The sequence below is a fragment of the Macaca nemestrina genome, chromosome X (assembly GCF_043159975.1).
Source record: "Macaca nemestrina isolate mMacNem1 chromosome X, mMacNem.hap1, whole genome shotgun sequence".
In the NCBI taxonomy this organism is placed as follows: domain Eukaryota; kingdom Metazoa; phylum Chordata; class Mammalia; order Primates; family Cercopithecidae; genus Macaca; species Macaca nemestrina.
In genome coordinates, this window is record NC_092145.1 from 45,839,753 (window position 1) to 45,860,241 (window position 20,489).

At 40.6% G+C, this 20,489-nt stretch overlaps 1 protein-coding gene across 2 annotated transcripts in view; it reads left to right on the top strand.

The window, feature by feature from the left end:
• The first annotated feature begins 1,792 nt into the window (after positions 1-1,792).
• Positions 1,793-20,489, top strand: part of LOC105490463 (guanylate cyclase 2F, retinal) — a 107,238-nt gene continuing 88,541 nt past the window's right edge. The window contains exons 1-3 of one of the 2 annotated variants that reach the window (XM_011756108.2): positions 1,793-2,013; positions 7,658-8,478; positions 18,848-19,149. In XM_011756108.2, coding sequence (XP_011754410.2) covers positions 7,749-8,478; positions 18,848-19,149 — 1,032 coding nt within the window. In that variant the 5' untranslated portion in view covers positions 1,793-2,013; positions 7,658-7,748. Of the gene's footprint in view, positions 2,014-7,657; positions 8,479-18,847; positions 19,150-20,489 lie in introns of those variants that run through there. The other variant, XM_071088520.1, reaches the window with a different exon arrangement.

The window sequence follows — 20,489 nt, forward strand, 5'->3', positions numbered from 1 at the left end:
ATGCAGCAGTAGATACAGAATGCTAACTGGGGCCCTCACTTGCACCAGTATTCCCATCAGGTCACCTGAAATTCTACAATTAGGGATTGTTTCCTTTGGGTAGTCATGGTGTGTTTCTGGAGACCCTGTTAGAGTGCAAGCAGTCTTTGGAGGGATAGCACAAAGGTGCATTAGTGGACTACATCAAGGATAAACGTGAGCTTTCTTGGAGCCAAATGGTTTAAATTTTCTGGCTCTATTACCTACTAGAATTAGAGTGTCTGAGTTCAAATTCTGTCTTTACTGACCAGTGGCTGTGTGATTTTCGGTAAGTTACTTTAACCTCTCTGGGCATCTGGGAATTCAAATAGTATCTATCTCATGGGGTCACTGTGGAGATCCAAGGAGACAGGGCTTCCAAAAATGCCTGTCACATCATCGGCACTCAGTAAGTATGATTATTGCCTAATTTATCTCAGTCTTGGCATCCTCATTTATAAAATGGAAAGAATGGGTAATATCTACCTTCATGGTTGTTGTGAATATAATGTAAGATAATGTACATATAAAATACCTGTCATACTTAAATAAAAATATTGATGGATAATAACAAGTGTTGGTAAGAATGTAGGTTAAAAACCCTCATATATTGCTGGTTGGAATGAAAAATGGTGCATACACTTTGGAAAACAGTTTGCTAATTCAAAAAATGTTAAACATAGAGTTATTATATGACCCAGCAATTCCCTGGGTATATGCCAAAGAGAAATAAAAACAATATGTCCATATAAAAACTTTTACACAAAGGTAATAAAAGCAGTATTCACAATAGCCCAAGGTGAAAACAACCCAAATTTCCACCAACTGATAGTGTGGTATATCCAAAAAAGTAGAGTATTATTTGGCCACAAAAGAAGTGAAGTACTGATACATGCTAGAACATGCATGAACCTTGAAAATGGTATGCTAAGTGAAAGAAGCCACTCACAAAAGATCACATGTTGCATGATTCCATTTATATGAAATGTTCAGAATAGGAAAATCCATAGAGAAAGTAAATTAGTGGCAGCCTGGGGCTAGGAGGAGGAGAGAAATGGGGAGTGACTTTTAAACAAGAATAGAATTTCTTTGTGGGGATAATGAAAATGTTGCACAAGTGTTTGAATATACTTAAAAGACCCCTACATTGTATACTTTTGTGGTAGATAAATTATATCTCAATACAACTATTATTAAAAAACATTACTCATTTAATAGAAGTCATTTTTGGCCCTTAACATCTCAGTTCGCACATTGGGAATCCAGAACAGGGCCCTGAGTGAATGGTGCCCAGGACAGAGAGGAACTTATTAAGGAAAAGGAATACATCTAAAGTATGGGAGAAACGATGTCTCTGTACAAAGGTGTAGAGGGAAGTAGGGAATCTCTCTTGGAAGGAAAGGCAGTGAAGGCACTTAAGGGGAATAGGAGAAGGAGACAAAATTCACCTGCTTTGAATTTTGCAGGGAGCCAGCCTGGATCACCTTTTATATGCTAGGCTGACTCACAGCTGATGAATGTTTTGGCATTTAGAACTGTCCTGGAGAAAGGGCGATTGGTGGTTATTAGACAGAATGGAAAAAGGAAGAACACAGAGGCAAAATCTGAGAGTTTGTGTCTGACTTTGAAAGGTAAAAGAAGGCAGTAGTCTGTGGAGGACGTATTTATCCAGAGGACTTTAATTGTTAATCTCTGGGTCATTGCATTTAGGTCAGCACTAACTCTGCTACAGGTGGGATCAATTTAAAGGATTAGAAGTGTCACTCTAAATCCTAATCCAAGTCTTGGTCTGCGGATGCTGAAGAGTGATTTTCAAAACGTTTACTAATGCTTTCAATTATTTACCCCATTAATGGAATTTATCAACAGACTGGAGTCCTTGACAGGATTGTGAATGCATAGAGGATGCAAAGAAATGGGCACACTGAGGTAGCTATGCCAGTGGTCTGCATGCGCAGGCAGTAAACTGAAGACATTTGAGCGGTGAATTACTTGGTGAGTAGTTGACAGTCCTTGTTTATAAGAAAGATTGTAATGGGGGAAATAAAACACAGCCCACCTGGGAGCTGAGACTCTGATTGAGATACATTAGTTTTACTGCAATATGTAGTAAAAAAAAAAAAAAAAATTAAAGAGTAAAGGAAAGACGGGTTAAAGAGAGCCTTCGAGATACTGTAAGTCAAGATTTGAGCTCAAAGGCTCTCATCCAAGCTTTCGTTTGGTTTGTCTCATGATTCCTTTTTATTTCTTCCTGATGTTGTCTTATACAAGCTGTTAACTTGATTCAGGCTGTAACTAGAAAGACAAATTAATCTTTCATAGAAGTCCTCGGCTTGACAAGCTAGTATGAGGAACCATTTCCCTCAGAGCTATTTGTCATAGTCTTTCTTTGTACATGTTTAAAGAACAGTGGTTTTCTGTGTGAAGCCAGGCTTCCCACCAGATTGTGAAAACTACCTGAAATGAAATTACACATCCCTATGCTCTAGCCGCTTTCCATAGAAGCCTGATCCCATGCAGGTGTTCATACCTGAGTAACCTAGGCAATGGCCCCAGAACAACTGTGGGTCACTAGTATTCTATTTCCAAAATTTCATACCTTCAAACTTTGTTTTAGTTATATCCACATTTCCCATTAACCCCAGGAAAGCCTTTAGTGAGCTAGTTTTTTTCCTTAAACCGAAATCAGCAGGTGGAAGTTCAAGGCATCCTCCCCCTATCTTGCCCCTTTGTTTCCCTCCCTCCCTTCCTTCCTTCCCTCCCTCCCTCCTCTTCTTTCCTTCCTTCTTTCTCTTCTTCCCTCCTTCCCTCTCCCTTCCTCCCTCTTCCTCTTTTCCTTCCTTCTCTCTTCCTCCCTCCCTCCCTCCCTTCCTTCCTTCCTTCCTTTTTTTTCTTTTTTAAAGAATAAGTTTCCTTCTGTGAAATATTGAGTTGGGGGATCAAGACTAAATCCTATAGCAACATAAAACTTTCTGGTTGTCCAGGGAGTCCTAACAGAGCTAGAAATATCACCAAATACATCACACCGGTACCAGAAAAAATGTAAGGGCAGACCTTCAGCTTGGGGAATGTTTATCTTGCAGTTAACAAAGGGAAAAGAGCAACAACTGAGAGTGAATGTCAAGGGGCACTTTGTGGCATGTGGCCTGAGGAGGGACCCACGTCGTACGAATTTGAGAAATGGTATAAAAAAGCCAATTTTCAGAATTTGGGGTGGGCATTGTGCTTAGGAGTGACCTGGATTATAACACAAAAATGCCAGCCTTAGACCTAGAATGGACAGTTAATCACTTTGATCTGAGGGGCACCAAAAGTTTCTTCAGTTTTTTACTCAAAAAGTAGTCCATCCTCCTCTGCCTACCTGCAACTGATGCTTGAAGTAGACATTATATTATTAGAGATTAATTATTTCGGCATAAACTTCTCCCCACTCCTTATGAGAAAACAAACATCACTGGTTGGGGAGCAATAGAGGAAAGTGTCAAATATTATCATTGATTTACATATTAGTGCAAATCATTTAAAGAGTTTCTTTAGAGTTGTTTTTCTCTCCATTAACGAGAGGGCAGAGAGAGCTGTACTAGAATTTTGAAGATGAACTTTATCCCTTGATAGTTTTGCCAAAGGTGGGTCCTGATTAAGGCTTAAAATAGAGCATTTTAAATAACATGGTAACACAAAACATTTTATTTGTGCTCCATATCTCCTCTTCAGTGTTAATTCAACACATATTTTTGGGGCACCTACTATGTGTCAGGCACTGCGAAGGGCACTGGAGATTTAATGTTAAGCAAAAGCAAGCAGGGAACTTACTAACTTGGTTTTCTCCCTCCTGAGGTACGTGCTTGCTTTTCTTGTTTAGATTTCTTGGCCAGACCCTTATACTCTCCCATTTTTTTTTTTTTTAGTTAGTCTTAGCACAGACCAGCTTCTCAACATGTGTTTGTTATTAATGATAATAAGATAACCAGTGATTTTAGGAGCCCAGGTTTTCAGTGTAGCGTAACTCCAGCATTGTGGGGGAGTGGGGTCTTCACATCACAGATGCTTGACAGAGGATTCTAGGCCAAAATTTAAAATGATCAGGAACTGGATCTACCAGATAGAAGCAAGAGCAAACTACTTTGGGGGAATCCAACTCCAGTGAGAAGCTAATTCGAGCAGCAAATGTTAGAAAATGTTGAATGAACTCAGCAGTTTCAAAGTGCAGAGGTTTAGAAAAGTAACTGCCTAGACAAAGTACACAATCCCAGGATGGATGGAGGTCAGAGAAGAAAGGGACTTGCTGATCTGCTAGTCCAGCTAAAGGGGAAAACGGAGAGACCTAGAGTAGGCAACAATCTGTTCGGGTCACACAATGAGTCGGTGCAGAACTGGGTCCAGGACCCTGGCCTTCTGATTCCCAGTGGAATCCTCTTTCCAAATAGCAAGGAAGAAGCAGTGTTTATTGAAAGAAAACTGTGTGCTTAGTATTCTAACTTATTTAATTCTTTATCTCAAAATGATTAAATTTACCCCCATTTTGCAGATGAGGAAGTTGAAAATTGGGGCTAATATGCTGAAGGGTATACCCTCAAGATTTCCATTCTCAAAGATTAGGATTAGCTTTATATAGAATGCAGTGGAACTGGTGTTCACCACCCCCAGCTGTGCAGCACTGTGCACTGAGTGAGGAGTAAGTGGGCAGTCCCAGGGCTAGGCTTGAACACTAGTAGCAAATTACTTCTGGTTGGATAATGAATTTCTGGTGGCTCCTCCCAATTTACTCTGCCCCTCCCCAACTCTACCTAATTTATTCTTTCATGGGTGACTGGGGGAACTTCTTTAAACTGCAAATGAGTGATTCAAACTCAGTTTGATTAATATAGCAGGTATAATAATGGTGGTCTCATTGACTTCATAGATGAGGGGCTATCTGCAGAACTTCTATCTAGTATAGTGCTCAATCAACTGGGGTGAAAATCTCCATTCTACCATGGTTTGCCCTTAGGCAAGTTACTTACCCTTTCTGAGCCTCAGTTTCATCATCTGTAAATAGTGATGATAATAACACATACTTCAAAGGACTGTGATGAGTTTTTTAAATTCAGTTTTTAAAATGAGACAATACATGGAAAGAGTGTAGCCCAGCGTTTGACACACAGCAAGAATTCGGTTTGTATCTTAGACTTTGTTATTCTAAGTGCTAATTTCTGGATTAAATGCACAGATACTGGGAAAGAACCCAGGAAACTAGTGTGTTTGGGGAAGAAGACGCATTACGTCAGCCTTCTGGCCCTGTTGCCCTGAATAGGGCTGTTTCCCATATAGAGCTGTCCTCACTGTTGCCCATTCCTAGTGGTCAAAAGAGTGAGGCCTATAAGGACAGAAATATCATGTAGTTCAAGATCCTTGTCACAATACAGACCAGAAATAGAGACCCTTCCTATATTACTCCAGATAATGAGTGGCTCCTACAGTGTCCTGGCTCCCAAATTTTGCCACGGCAGAGAAAAGAGGGAAGCCGGAAGAAGCTGGGAGGAGAAGCATGTGGCTCTTGACTAAAGCTCAGCCTGGGTTGTGAGCTCTTTGAAGCCTGAGTTAACACCTCAGACCTCTACCATCCTGTATCTCACTCTTATGCATTCAACACAGTGCAGAGAATAGATTTAAAGTTTTGGAAGCAGGTTAGACTAGATTATCTTTGAGGGCCTAGGAATAAATTTGAGGCTTTTATGCATATAATCAGCCCAGAATCATCTTTCCACTGTCCCCAAAGCAAAGTTAGAAGTCCTCCGCCATCCCACACACCCCTCAGCCATTGGCTTATGTTGTTTTGTGAACTGTTTGCTCCCCCAAGACTTTCTTGACTCTCGTTCAAATCAGCTTTCACCAATATATGAATGTTGGGGCATACTATTTGTGGTAGGTCTTTAAGATTCACTAGATATGCCTCAGATTGGTCTCTTCAGGAGTCAAGGTTTCTCATAAAATTAGGAGTGAGAGTCAAGATAATAACCAACAGGGCTGGCACAGACAGAATTGTTGCTGCCCATAAACAACCAGTTTGACCTGACTGGTGCACACCATCACTGATGATCAGCCCTGAAGAAAGCTATGCCATTATTTTGATCTTTGATTAGAATTAAGGATTTACTAAGGATTCTCCTTATTAACATCTCCCTGACCTATCTTTAAGTGTTGTGGGGTCTCGGGGTTTTGTCCTTTGTCTTCTTTCTTTACTCCACAAAAGGCATGTTTTAAATTACCCTCTGTCAATTGATTACACTCAAATTTATAACTCTTGTTCAGCTTTCTATTGAGAATTTATAACTCTTGTTCAGCTTTCTATTTTTTCCTAGGCCTTCCAGTATGTGATATTATCTACTGGATATTGCCACCTGTTGACCAATTCAAGATCTCTATCAAAATGCATCATCTCTCCCACCTCCTTCCTCCAATGTTTCCTATCTCAGAGACTTGTGCCATTTTCCAATCAGTTTCCTAGGTCTGAAAAGCTCAAAATCATCCTAGAGTCCTGCTTTCTTTTCACTTACCTTCTATATCTTGTCAGTCACCAAGTTCTTGTTATTTCTATTTTCTTAATCTCCTTGATATTTGTAATCTTGGAGGAAATGATCCCATTCCTCTAGGTCTTCACTACCACTCTCTTGGTCTGTCATCATTTCTCATAGGGATTATTATGATGCACTCCAAACTGGTCTCTCTGCCTCCAGTCTTGCTTTCTTCCAACTCATTCTCCACATTGTTGCTAGAGAAATCCTTTAAAATGGAAATCTGATAATACCATTTCTCTGCTTAAAGCCATTGGGTACACTATTAAATCATGGCATATCTTGGTGATCTGGCCCTTGCCTTGTCTGACATCACAGACTCAAGCAGAACAAATGCTTTAGAATTCTAAGAATCCATATATATATAATGTCTCTCTCTCTCTCTCTCTCTCTCTTTACCTCTGGGTCTTTCTGCATGTTGTTCCTTCTGTTTGGAAGGCTCTTAGCATCTTAGCACCAAACTACTCCTGCAACCTCATTCACCTGGCTAACTGTTTTTCCGTACTCAATCCAGAGAGACTGTTCTTCCTCCCTCCTCTCCTCCCCTGAAATCTGGGTTTAGGTGATCCTCTCTGTCTCTCTGTTTGGGCTACCTCAATCAAAGCACTTTTTACTCTGCATTGTCATTATCTGTTTACATCTGTTTCTCTCCAAGAGAACTGTATGGGACAGAAAAATAGACATATTTAAAACTATAATAATGATACTATGTCTAATATAATGCCAATGACTTGCCAGGCTCTGTTATAAGCACTTGCTGTGTGTTAACTCATGTGCTTTTCACAACACTGTAAGGTGGGCAGCTATTACTGAAGTTGAGTAAACAGGAATTGGTGATAAATTGAATGTGGGGAAAGAGGAGTCTCAGTGATTTCCAGTTTTCTGAAAGAAGCAAGTGGGCAAACAGTGGATGGATGTGCCATGTACTGAGATAAGGGGTACAGGAAGAGGAGGAGTTTTGTCAGGATGGGGGAAAGAAACTTTTAGTTTGGGCACTACCATTTCTTCGCCATTCTTTCACAACCGATTTTTTCCAGAAGCTTCAGAAATAATGTGAGTAACAAACCTTTTCCTCTGATTGACAGGCATTTGGAAACACCACTGTCCGTGTCGGGAAAACAGAATAACTCTCCAGTATCTCGTCATTAGCTTGCTGGAAGCAGCTAGAACAGGGCTATGTTCCTGGGACTCTGGCGTTTTTCTCGCCTTGTGCTCTGGTTTGCGGCTTTCAGGAAACTGCTGGGACACCATGGCCTTGCGTCCTCCAAGTTCCTGTGGTGCTTGTGCCTCCTGGTTGTCATGTACCTTCCGCAGCAGGTGTGGACACTCCCCTACAAGATAGGGGTGGTGGGCCCTTGGGCTTGTGATTCGCTGTTTTCAAAGGCCCTGCCTGAGGTTGCTGCGCGATTAGCCATTGAGCGAATCAACCAGGACCCATCTTTTGACCTGAGTTACTCTTTTGAATATGTGATTCTCAATGAAGATTGCCAGACTTCGAGGGCCCTCTCCAGTTTCATTTCCCACCACCAGATGGCCTCAGGATTTATTGGACCTACCAACCCTGGCTACTGCGAGGCAGCCTCGCTCCTGGGAAACAGCTGGGACAAAGGGATTTTCTCTTGGGCTTGTGTGAATTATGAATTAGACAATAAAAATAGCTACCCGACCTTTTCTCGGACACTCCCTTCTCCCATTCGGGTGCTTGTAACTGTCATGAAATATTTCCAGTGGGCTCATGCTGGAGTCATTTCCTCAGATGAAGACATTTGGGTGCATACAGCCAATCGAGTCGCAAGTGCTCTGCGGAGCCACGGCTTACCTGTAGGGGTCGTCCTGACCACAGGACAAGACAGCCAAAGCATTCGGAAAGCTCTCCAGAGGATTCACCAGGCAGACCGAATTCGCAGTGAGTGCTTTCTCCGGTTGAAATTTAAACGTGACTTCAGGGAAAGAGATTACAATCTCCAAAAGGTTTCCTACCCTCACACCCTAGGGTAGCACATCCCTTCCCATTTCTTCACACATTTGCCCTTTTTCACTCACACTCAGGTCCCAAGACTGCCCTGCTTCAACAGAGCCTATTTTATGAACTGAATAAAAGTACAAAGAACTCTGTGCTTCATATGCCTGTGGACGCTAGTGCCTGCTCTTAGCGCCTGAGTGAAGGATGGTGTCAAGAGCACTGTAGCCATACATCCTTTCTTTCTGCCCTTAGGACCCTGGTAGCTTCAAAAGTGCCAAAATGGTATGGGGAGGTGAGGGTCTTCTTATGGCTTCATTTTTGTTTGTTCTAGTCACTGAGGAGAGATTTACTTTTGACTCCTTTCTGGATACTTTCCTTCAAAGGTACCCAGTGTCCTTGTGGGACACTTATTTAGAATCTGTCTTCTCTGGACTCCAAAATGTCCATACCTTCTGCTTCTTCTCAAAGCAGGGCTTTTCTTTTTGCAGCACACAGCTAGTTGATATGGAGGGAACCTAGCTGATGAATGAAAGCATATTAAAATGAGAAGACTGTCTAAATTTTAACAGTTTCCCCTTCCAATGGAAGCTTAATGTTCAAAGATGATTCTTGCAGAGACAATAGACCAAATGTGAAGCAAAGGACTTGACCCACTAAAGCTATCATTCTCAAAGTTAGTTGGGTGGATTTTGGCAAAAGGGGGCCCTTCCTGGTCCTCTTGAATCAGATCTCTTTTACTTACACTTATGGCAAGCCCTTGTGACACCTGGTTTTGATTTTTTTCTATTCCAATTTTTTAACCTCCATTTTACCTTCCTCTGGAGATGGCTATGATTCATAGAAACACTGCTCATTCCCCCACTGCAGCCACTCCACCACTTTAGGACAGATACCTCAGAAACTATTTGACAAACTGATTCCTTCAAGGATTAGTCCTGGTCCCAGTAATTTCCTTAAAATGAGTTTGTTAGAGAATGGTGCAGCTTTGGCCTGGCCTATAACCAGAAGCCTGTTTTAAGTTTCAAGTGGCTTCAGTATTGGACCTTAATTATGATGATTACAAGAGGATGAGGGCAAGAGGAGTTTTTAGTTCCAGAACTACCGTAATCTGCCTCCAGCTCCAGTTGACAAGATTCCGTGATGTTTAGTAATCAGTGTGGCTCTGATTACTTCATAATAGAGCTTGATACTTTCAAAGCAGAGCATAGAATTATTTTGAAAGATATAAAATCATTTGCAGGGAGGAGCCATGCCAGGAACAGGCTAATATATTTAGTATCATAACTTTATAATATGTTACAAATCTTCTTGAAGCCCAATGTCTCCTGCAAGTTTATATTCCATGAATGTTTCACATCCCACCCATTTGTATACTTTGAAATGACATTTTGGCCTCTACCATAAAATGTTAAATAAATACAGGCCCTGAAGCTCTTTAGGCTGCCAGACTGAGAAGAATTAGGATTGAGTGCTAACCACCCACAACCCCTTTGAGGCAGGGAGGAAGCAAATGCACATATTATTGTCCTACCATTAGAGATTCCTTTAGGTCAAGGGTTCTCAGTCTGGCTGCACGCTAGAATTACCTGGACATCTTTTCAAGACTACTGGTGCCACAGTGCCACCTCCAGAAATTCTACTAGAATTGGTCTGTGGTGGCTCCCAGCAAAGGTATTTTAAATAGCTTCCCAGGCGCTTGTAATGTGCAGCCAGAGTTGAGAAACGCTGCTTTAACTTAATAATAATGCAAATAAATATTTCTCACTTTAAGTTCCCATTGTTTTAATATGACTTCGCTTAGTCAGATTGTTTTCTTTATTACAGTACAGATCTGCTCACTAAGGGAATGGAAATTTTGAGGATGTGGAGAAAAAAACTAGAGAGGATGGTTATGGAGCAAAGGAAGACCTTGAATAGCAAGTACAGCAACAGGAAGTGGAGGAGGGATTCAGAAAGAGAGATAAAAGGGAGTGAAGACAAAAGCTCTGCACTGCAGGATTTTCCTTTGTTTTTTGACAAAACATAGGCAGATTCAGATGAGGCATGCTGGGACCTCAGTGACATGAGTCAGAATGTGGGTGGGGTGGGGGCAGGGGAACTGAGCCATAGGTTGGGCTGTGGCCTGAGTACAACCTCAGGCAGCTCATTGTGCTTTGTTCAAAGGAGTGTGTAATACCCATACCTGGTACAGGCACATGTCTGTATCTGAGGGCATGCCAACTGGTGGGTGAGGTGTAACAGAGGGAATGGTGGAAGGGGAGTGAGTGTTAAAGTAAGATAGACATTGCCCTTGTTGTCCACTTGATCATTTGTTGAAAACAATGCCCCAGCCCATGGAAACATGTAAAGCAGGATCCAGAGAATGAACAAAAATAGATTATCAGAGCTTTAATTAAGTGGCCTAAAGTTCAGGGCACATCTTTGGTCCCATTAGAAAATTGGAGATTTGGTGAGAAACTGCGCCAGAAGCCAATGAGTACAGATTGGGTCAACATAGCAGTGAGGAAGACTGCAACACACCATGCATGGCACATACTAGATCACAGCTTTAGCTAATTTTCCAGCTCTTCTCAACTGCTGGGACTGAGAAGAACTAAACAGACAATAAACTTTTTGTGTGACCTCATCTGAGAAGGGCTGAAGAAGGCAGAGCCTGACTTCTTCCCTATTTTGCTGGATATGAGGCTGCTTTTTAACATTGTGGACCCCCAAGCAAACCTTCAGAGAGGAGCTTTTGTGACGTGCAAAACACAGTGGAAAGGGACCCCTTCCTTTGGAGGGGCCTAGAAATATTTGGAAGTAGTAGAAATAATTGAAAGGTTTTTTTTATTTTTCATTTTTTTTATTATTATTGTACTTTAAGTTCTAGGGTACATGTGCATAACGTGCAGGTTTGTTACATATGTATACTTGTGCCATGTTGCTGTGCTGCACCCATCAACTCGTCAGCACCCATCAACTCGTCATTTACATCAGGTATAACTCCCAATGCAGTCCCTCCCCCCTCCCCCCTCCCCATGATAGGCCTCGGTGTGTGATGTTCTCCTTCCCGAGTCCAAGTGATCTCATTGTTCAGTTCCCACCTATGAGTGAGAACATGCGGTGTTTGGTTTTCTGTTCTTGTGATAGTTTGCTAAGAATGATGGTTTCTAGCTGCATCCATGTCCCTACAAAGGACACAAACTCATCCTTTTTGATGGCTGCATAGTATTCCATGGTGTATATGTGCCACATTTTCTTAATCCAGTCTGTCACTGATGGACATTTGGGTTGATTCCAAGTCTTTGCTATTGTGAATAGTGCTGCAATAAACATACGTGTGCATGTGTCTTTATAGCAGCATGATTTATACTCCTTTGGGTATATACCCAGTAATGGGATGGCTGGGTCATATGGTACATCTAGTTCTAGATCCTTGAGGAATCGCCATACTGTTTTCCATAATGGTTGAACTAGTTATTTTTCATTTATTTATTTTTTTTTTCTGATCTGTTCGCAAAAGTAGTGATGGCATTGCCATGTGGCAGTGGCAGTGATGGTTGTAGTGATGGTGGTAGTGGTGTGGGAGGGGAGAGAAGAGCAGCCTATTACTGGCTGGTATGACACTTCTGATTCTTATAAATTAATATTTCCAATTAGGAACTCTCATTGGCACCTTACTGGAGTTAGAGGAAGTGTCTTTCTCAGAGACAGGTCTAAGTTACACTTACATAATATCAATGCAATGATATATTTAATAGTAGGTAATAATAGCAATAATAATAGCCATGGGCTCTTGGGTGGGGAAACAGCAGAGGTGTTACTATATGCTGCCATAGAGACAATAAGAGCAACCATACTATTACTTTACGTGTAAACAGCTCTCTACATTTTACAAGACATTTGCACATAGATCTCATTTAATTCTCAGGATTATCCAGGAGATAGGCATTTTCTTTCAAGTTTTACAATATCTGCGAGTCTCACAGTAATAAGTACATAGGTGTAAGCACTATCAACACCAAAGAAAGAATAAATAAATTCTCAGAATAGGGGGATTCAGTCTCTCCCAGATTCTCAACTCAACTCTCTTAAGCCTTGGGAGCAACTACCAATTTTCTTTGCTTCTGACAAAGTCAAATAGGAGAGATTATTAATCAAAGACGAAGGCCTTAATTTATAGTCAGGGCTGCTGTATGTGGCTATGTAGGTTGTGCCCTGCACAAGGAAACCTAGCTGATTAGACTTGAGGGCCAAAATCCAGTCCACTCTCTGCTCCTCAAACCATGAGCCCTGTTGGAAGTTTTTGTCCAATGGCACAAAAGGGCATTTACTCACCAAGCAAGGCACCTGTAGGGTTGCATTCATTCAGAAGGGGTTCCTCTTCTAATTCCTGCAAAGGTTAGCAGGAGGCCCTACCTGCAGCTCTTTAGAGAACTTTTCAAATGGCTATTCTAAGCCCTCTTTTCTCCTCATCTTCTTGCTGATCAGCCCTGTGCTTGGCTGATTGTGTAATCCTTTCAATTTGGGCTTACCAGGATGTTGGACCATTTGGGATTTCCTTTCAATCCTTCCAAATTGGGAATGCTTCATTACAACATGATGTTAAGTAAATATGACACCATTGGAATAGCTTTCTCTTGTTCTTCCAAAATTAGATACCTGATTGCTATCTTATTGCCTGGGACAGAATGGCTTCTTCTCATTTATTGAAGATTCTTGTGTATAAGAAAAAGATAGCAATAAAAATAATGATAACAGTTAATATTTATTGGGAGTTTACTATGTGCTAGTAATTTTTCAAGGGCTTTGTATGGACTATGTCATCCAATAATTGCATCACCCCTATTAAGTAAGGGCAATTATTGTTTACCTATTTTATGAATAAGACTTCTGAAGCTAAAAGCGGTTAAATAACTTACCCAATGTCACACAACTGGTGAATGAGAAAGCCAGGATATATATTCGGAGTAGTCTAAAGCAGTGGCTCTCAAATCTCAGTGGGCATCAGAATCCCCTGGAGGACTTATTAAAACACAGATTGTTGGGTTCCTCCTCCAGAGTTTCTGGTTCAGGAATGCTGGGTGGGGCCCCGGAATTTGCATTTCTAATACTGCACATTCTCAGGTGGCACTGATGCTGCTGGTCCACGGACCACACTGAGAACCACTGGTCTAATGCTAGACCAATACTATACTACCTCCCGTCCACTTGTGGTATGCTCCTGAAGCATATTCACTTGAGATCCTGTGTTCTATATGTGGCATATAATTCAGCCCTTCCACCTTTCTTTCGTAACATTTGGACCCATAGATAAAATTCTTTCATGTGCCTCAACGTACAGGTGTCATCCCTGTTTTCCTATGCTAATAACAACAGTGATACTGATAATACTATGATTAGGAGTCTTTGCACCAATAGGGAATTTGGTATAGGATTTGCTATAATGTAACACCAAATGTAAGTAAATATAAATGGCAAGAGGACCACTTGCTTTCATGAATGGCAAATGATCACTAATGATCAAATTATTGAAGACTTGACACAAGAGGAAATCTCTAAACATCTAGACTTCTTGCATTTGAGAGGCCTTATGTATATAGCTATTTAGGAAAAACAGGAGAAAACATATGTTTCAAGGTATGGAGAAATATAAAACCTTATCTCAAGCTGGACAGCAATGTTAAGGCAACAAATGCAATTGCAATACAAGTTTGAGTATGGAAAAAGCATAGTCTGATGTAGATGGAATAGTCTTTGAATGTTATATTTGTGTGCCATCATGCTGAGCTACTTGGACCAGTTCAACACCAGTGGTAGTTAAGTAAGTGGTAGCTTCAGGACTTATGGCCAAAAATGCGTGGGGTGTCCTTAGCTGATAGAGATACCCACACATCCCCTAGTGTAGTGTTCTAAAAGTCTACTTTGAGGGCCTCCTGCACTGAGTCACACTTGGGGATAGGGCCTGGGAAACATGCATGTTCCAGAGCCTCCCACCTTCTTCTTACACAGCCATTTATTAGGCTGGGTGGGAGAAAACTGAGAGGGAGAGGGTAGGAATGTATTCTTTCACAATATAGCCAGATAGGAAAGAATCCTGAGAGAAGATGAGACTTGGGATAAATCTGCATGCTGCCCTCCTCCTCTGGTCTGCCTCCCCTCCCCGCCCTCTTAGCAACTGTTAAAATGAATGACAGTGATAGGAAATATCACAAAGGGGTTACAATAAAGAGCAAAGACAGTACAATGGGGGGTGTCTCTGTGGTTTGTGAGCAATATCGATGGCTCACAAATATGAATATGGCTCCTAAGGACTTCTATAGCAGCAGCAAGTGGAATCATTTCTATCTCGCAAGGTGTGAAACTGGGCCCAGTTTCCTCCATGGAGGACACCATAGTCAGTAATCTGAGAGAAATAAAGTGACCTTTGCCTTTTCAGAAACACAGTTACTCTCTCTCAAGAAAATATTTGATAGAATATTTTAATTTAGGAAGAGAAATAGGAATTGAGTGACATGGAAATTGACTTCTCCCGGAGTTTCATGACATTTCCTGCTGCTAGTGAAAGAAAGGGTCCTAGACAGCCTGCTATGGTTGGTGCCACAATATGAAGACATAGACGCTAGACAGCTCAAGTAGCTCAGAGAAAGTGCTGATGTCATATCCTGGTGAGATGCGATCTCAGAAGGGTGTATTTCCTGGTCCTTGTTTTGACTATAAAGTAGCTTGACAGGATGGAAACTTACCAATTAGTATTATTCAATGACCACCTGTTGACCCAGGCCTTGTTTAGGATTTAAGGTTTCTGTACACTAATCCTTTCCTGACAACAACTTACAGGCCAAATCCCATTTTAATGAATGTAATTTTAACATAATAAAACTATTTAGTAAAATTATCTTGTAGAACAGATGTATCTACAAATCCCTGTTCACGAAGCACTCAATCTATTAAATTAAGATGCTTTTGTTTGAATTCAGTATTTATGCTTTCTACTTTAATCATGTTCAATGGCAAAATCTTGCTAGGCAAAAAATAGAGAAGCCTGTGATTATTCCCTCTTGAGTTTCTTATTTCTTCTTCTATAAAATGATGGGGACAGGTTGGTCTACTTGGTCTTAAAGGGTCTTTTCAGTCATAAAACTTTGGGCCCTTTGAAATATGGTCAGTGTGGGTCAATGAAAGAAAAATAAAGCGGAGAGATTCAGGGTTGAGGGTAAGGTACTGGGCATAGTTAATGATAGTAGGCATGAACAACAGGTATGGCAGTATCTACCTGCCCAGCAAATATCACTTCCAATTGTTCCTCCATCCTAACAATCAATATATGCTCATATCTCATATCTCAAGGAACGCACAAAAAATACCCAAGTGTACAAGCTCTCCTCCTGAAGAGGCTGTTAGTTTACAAACATTCATCTAAACAACATTCATTGTGTGCATAATATGTACAAGGATATGGAAATAAATAAGACACAGTTCCTGACCTCAAGGAGCTCACAGTTTGGTAGTAGAAGCTGATATAGGTAAATAAGAGCAACAAATCTTGTAAGTGCCAGGGTAGAAATCATCTCAGGGTAAGGTGGGGGCTCTAATCCAGTGTCACAAGTCAGTTTCCCTGGAAAGCAGCCTGTTAGATGGAGCTTTGAGTGCAGGAAGCTTATTTAATGAGTATTTTCAAGGAGAACACCTGTGAGGAAGAGAAGACAGTAGCATTGGGCAGAGAGAATTGAACTGCAGTGCAGCCACAACAAAGGCCTCAGCCGGTCTTAGGGGGCGCTCTAGAACTGGTATGACCCTTCAGAGTTGTCCAGAATTGAGATGAGGAGTCTGGGCTCTTCTACCTCCATGTGGAATAGTCATTAGGTTCAGTTGCACCCACAGAAAGGGGCACAGTGTGTAATAATAATTGTTTAACAGTCAGATCTTCAGAGTGAAAAAAGTTCTGATTTGTAGTGTTTGCTGATTTCCATAGTGTAGTCACTCCCACAATGGTCAATTTCAAGCTAATAACATGATGTTAACTAGCTCACAAAATCTCTGGAAGTTGAACCAGCAAAAGTGAGCCCCAACACACTATTGAGATCATGTAACCTTGAGAGAGGTGCTTTTCCTTAGCTGAGGCCAACTCTCAGAGAAAAATCACCTATCAGCTGCCAGCACACCCAGCAGCTAGTGGAATGAGTGCTTCAGTGCTGAAGTGTATATCTTGATGGCACATCGTAATAGCACCTACTACATGTAATGTATGGTAAAGTATTTGCTGTATTGCAATCAGCATCAAACACTAGTTCTATTTAACATTTTCCATGCAGTAAAGTCATTTAAATATCCCTTTAAGTAAATTAAATCAAATTGTATCACTGTTGAGTAACCTTGAACAAATCACTCAATCTCTGATTTGCAGAAGAAAGATGCTAATACTGATCTACTTGCTGAGGATATTGTTGGACAAACTGGCCAACTGAAGCCTCTGACTAAACTCCCTGTGACTACGCTAATTTGACCAAACTAATTTATTTTTAATGGTTCAGCCAAATGGAGAGAGTGAGAAGTCTTCAGTTCTACTTTCTCTTTCTAAATCCAACTCTTGCATTGTCAAACATCTCTGGCACTCCATTTTCCCATTATACAATGTGTGATTATAAACAAGTAAGGCTGAATTCCTTGTGTGGCTCATGCACTAGCTCCAAAGATATCCTTTGAGAATTCTAAGGAAGGTCTGAGCATCAGAATACATGAAGAACCTCTTAGTGTAATTATTTTGAAGGAGTTAATGGTCATTTGAAAACTCATGTCATGCTGTGGTATGTGCATATGTGTGTGGTATGTTTAAATCAACTTCATAACTTATTAGTTACATTTTACAAAATAAAAGGTACCAGCTCTAGCTCAAAGGGAAACTTTCTAGGGGTGCTTAACAAGTGTAAAAAGGTGTTTGAAAATAGATGAAACAATATGTAAATGCCAAAGACAAGTCATTGAATGTAGTTAAGCACCCTTAGTTCTTGAGATTAAAGTTTCCGTGTAAACATATATAATTAATATTTACCAGTAGCAATAGAGTCTTTGCCTTTCTTCAAGGAGCTCAGAATACTTGCCAGGCACTATCTAATTAAACTACTCAGTGTACCTGTAAAATGCATTGGAATCTGCGTTTTAAAGATGTGGGCACTGAAGCACAAGTGGGCTTAAACTAAACTTATTTAGCATGCCAAGGGCAAAATTGGATATAAGACTTTCAGTCTCATGATCTAGCTGTCATTTTTCAACCGTGGCCCCCTTGAATCCACTCTATTCTAGCATAACCTTGCCAAACAACATAGTTTCATAAGTCTAGGAAGAATTAAATTGAGTGCATAGTAATTCCAATTACAGGGAAGTTAGGTTTTAAAAAGTTGAACAGCTCACCCATAATATTATAGAGAGTACATCCTTAATCTGAGAATCTGAAATCCGAAATGCTCCAAAATTGAAAACTTTTGAGCACCAACATGATACTTAAAGGAAATACTCATTAAAGTATTTCAGATTTCAGATTTTTGGATTAGGGATGCTCAGCAGGTAAGTATAATGCAAATATTATACTTAATATCCTAAATCCAAAAAATATCTGAAGTCTGAAGCACTTCTGGTCCTCGATAGTTTGTATAAGGAGTACTCAACCTGTGGTAACATTTATAGGTGAGGGAGTTAGTGCTTTTCATTGTCTATAATAACCTTAGTAAGGATGAGAACACTTGGTCAAAATGTATTAGAGTGCATGTTTGTAGGAGATGGACAATAAAAAGCAATAGTGGCTGTGGTAACATCTCCCATCCTCTCTTACTATTCTCTCTTCTAATTCTTATGTATATAGTAGCTACTATTTATTGGGTGCTATGTACTAAGTAAATGACTTGTCTCCTTTCTTCAATCATCACTACCACCCCGTAAGTACCTATTGTTATCTCCATTTTATGGGCGAGACAGAGAGAGGTTAAGTAATTTAAAAAAGGGTACACAGTTAAAACTGGTGGTGTTGCGATGTAAAGCTGATTTTTCCAACCTTAAAGCCTCTTTTTTATGTTACTCCCCATTTATTATACTAGTTCTTGTTCCTGTCTAGGTATTAGGCTCTGCAGCCTGTAGGCATCTCTCTTGTCACTGTCCCCAATCCAGAGTCCATGAACATACCTCAGCCTCAGCTCAGGACAACATCTTGCTTATCTTGGAGGCATAAGAAACTACTTACAAATTGGTTAGAACACATTTATTTTTCCTCTCTGTAGTTTTTGGTACTGTGCTTTACTAGCAGATTGCTTCCATAACCTCCTTGCTTTGTTGGTTTCAGTAATCATCATGTGTATGCATTCAGCTTTGATTGGGGGAGAGACTCAGACGCATCTCTTGGAATGGGCTCATGATCTGAAAATGACTGATGGAACCTACGTCTTTGTTCCCTATGATGCCCTGCTCTACAGTTTACCTTATAAGCACACCCCCTACCAGGTCCTAAGGAACAACCCAAAGCTCCGGGAAGCCTATGATGCAGTGTTGACCATTACAGTGGAGTCCCAAGAAAAGACCTTCTATCAAGCCTTTACAGAGGCAGCAGCAAGAGGTGAAATTCCTGAGAAGCTGGAGTTCGATCAAGTAAGTAAACATTCATAAGTTATCATGAGCTGAGAACCTAAAACATCAGCATGGTAAATTATTTTCATACCAACAGTCTCAATTCCATAGGAGATCCAATCAATGGCAGGCAACCACAGACAAATTAAAAACATCTTTAGTTTGCTGAAAACATTTGTGAAACAAAGGCATATTATTTGAGATTTTTTTCTTTTATCTTTAAGCAGCCCATGATGACATTATATAGTCAGGAAAAATAAATATATTTAAGAACAGAGCAACAAAACTTTAATATATACTAGTGCTGTTCAAGGGAGCCTAATAAAAAGAACTCCTGTTTGTGGTGTAAGTTCTGAATTAATTTAACAATAAGGCAAAAGAGCTAGTATATAATAAACTATTACCTTTATTTTTGATAACTCTGGTATTGGAGGATATGGCTTCTACCTGTAGGCATTTGAGCTTCCCAATACTGAACCCAAGGATTAAACAAACTTCTCCATCTGGTCAATGGCATTGCTGGACCACTGCAGTCCTGCCCCATGAGGGCAGGCCTTTTGTAAAATGTGTAGTCTGGAGAGGAACAGCAGAGCATTTGCTTCTTGTAGGTAGTCTGCTCCCAAGAGAAAGAAGACAGGAGGGGCTGAGCTACACATACTTAGTTCTCCTTCCAAACTAACCAGTCAGATTAATTCGTTTCTCCTTTGTGGGGAGGAGCGAGTAAGTGGATGAAGACAGGCCACTTGGAATGGGGAAGAAGTCCTCCCTTCTGATATACAAGAAATAGTATTTATATATGTGTAGATAAATGTATGTATAGGCATATTTCAGATTCCAATCATAGCCACTGAAGGCTTAGAGAAAAAAAAAGGAGTGAGGAGGGGAAGAAAATAGAAAAAACAACGGAGAGCAAAGACAAAAACAAAGAGGACGAATACAAAGAAGACGAGGAATACAAGAGGAAGATGGGGAGACAAAAGAAGCCATTTAGATGGGAAAAAGTACAGAGGGACATTTCTGTACACTGGAGGCCAGATGTAGAAAGTAGGCATTTTCAAAAGTACTTAGAACAACATACATGTAAGTTTAACAGCGCTGGCATTTGCTAGAATACTGTATTAGTCATATTGCTTCCAGCTGTAAGTAATAGCTCAATACAAAATGGTTTAAGTAATAATTCTTTTTCAAAATTTGAAGATAGGAGGGCCCCAGGGTTGGTTAATTCAGCAGTCAATGATGTCATCAATGAAACATGTTCTTTTCATCTTTCCACTTTGCAAGCCGTAGCATGCTAAACTTGCCCTCATGAGCTTGTTCCTCTTATGGTCCCAAGGTGGCTGCCACAGTTCCAGACATCACAT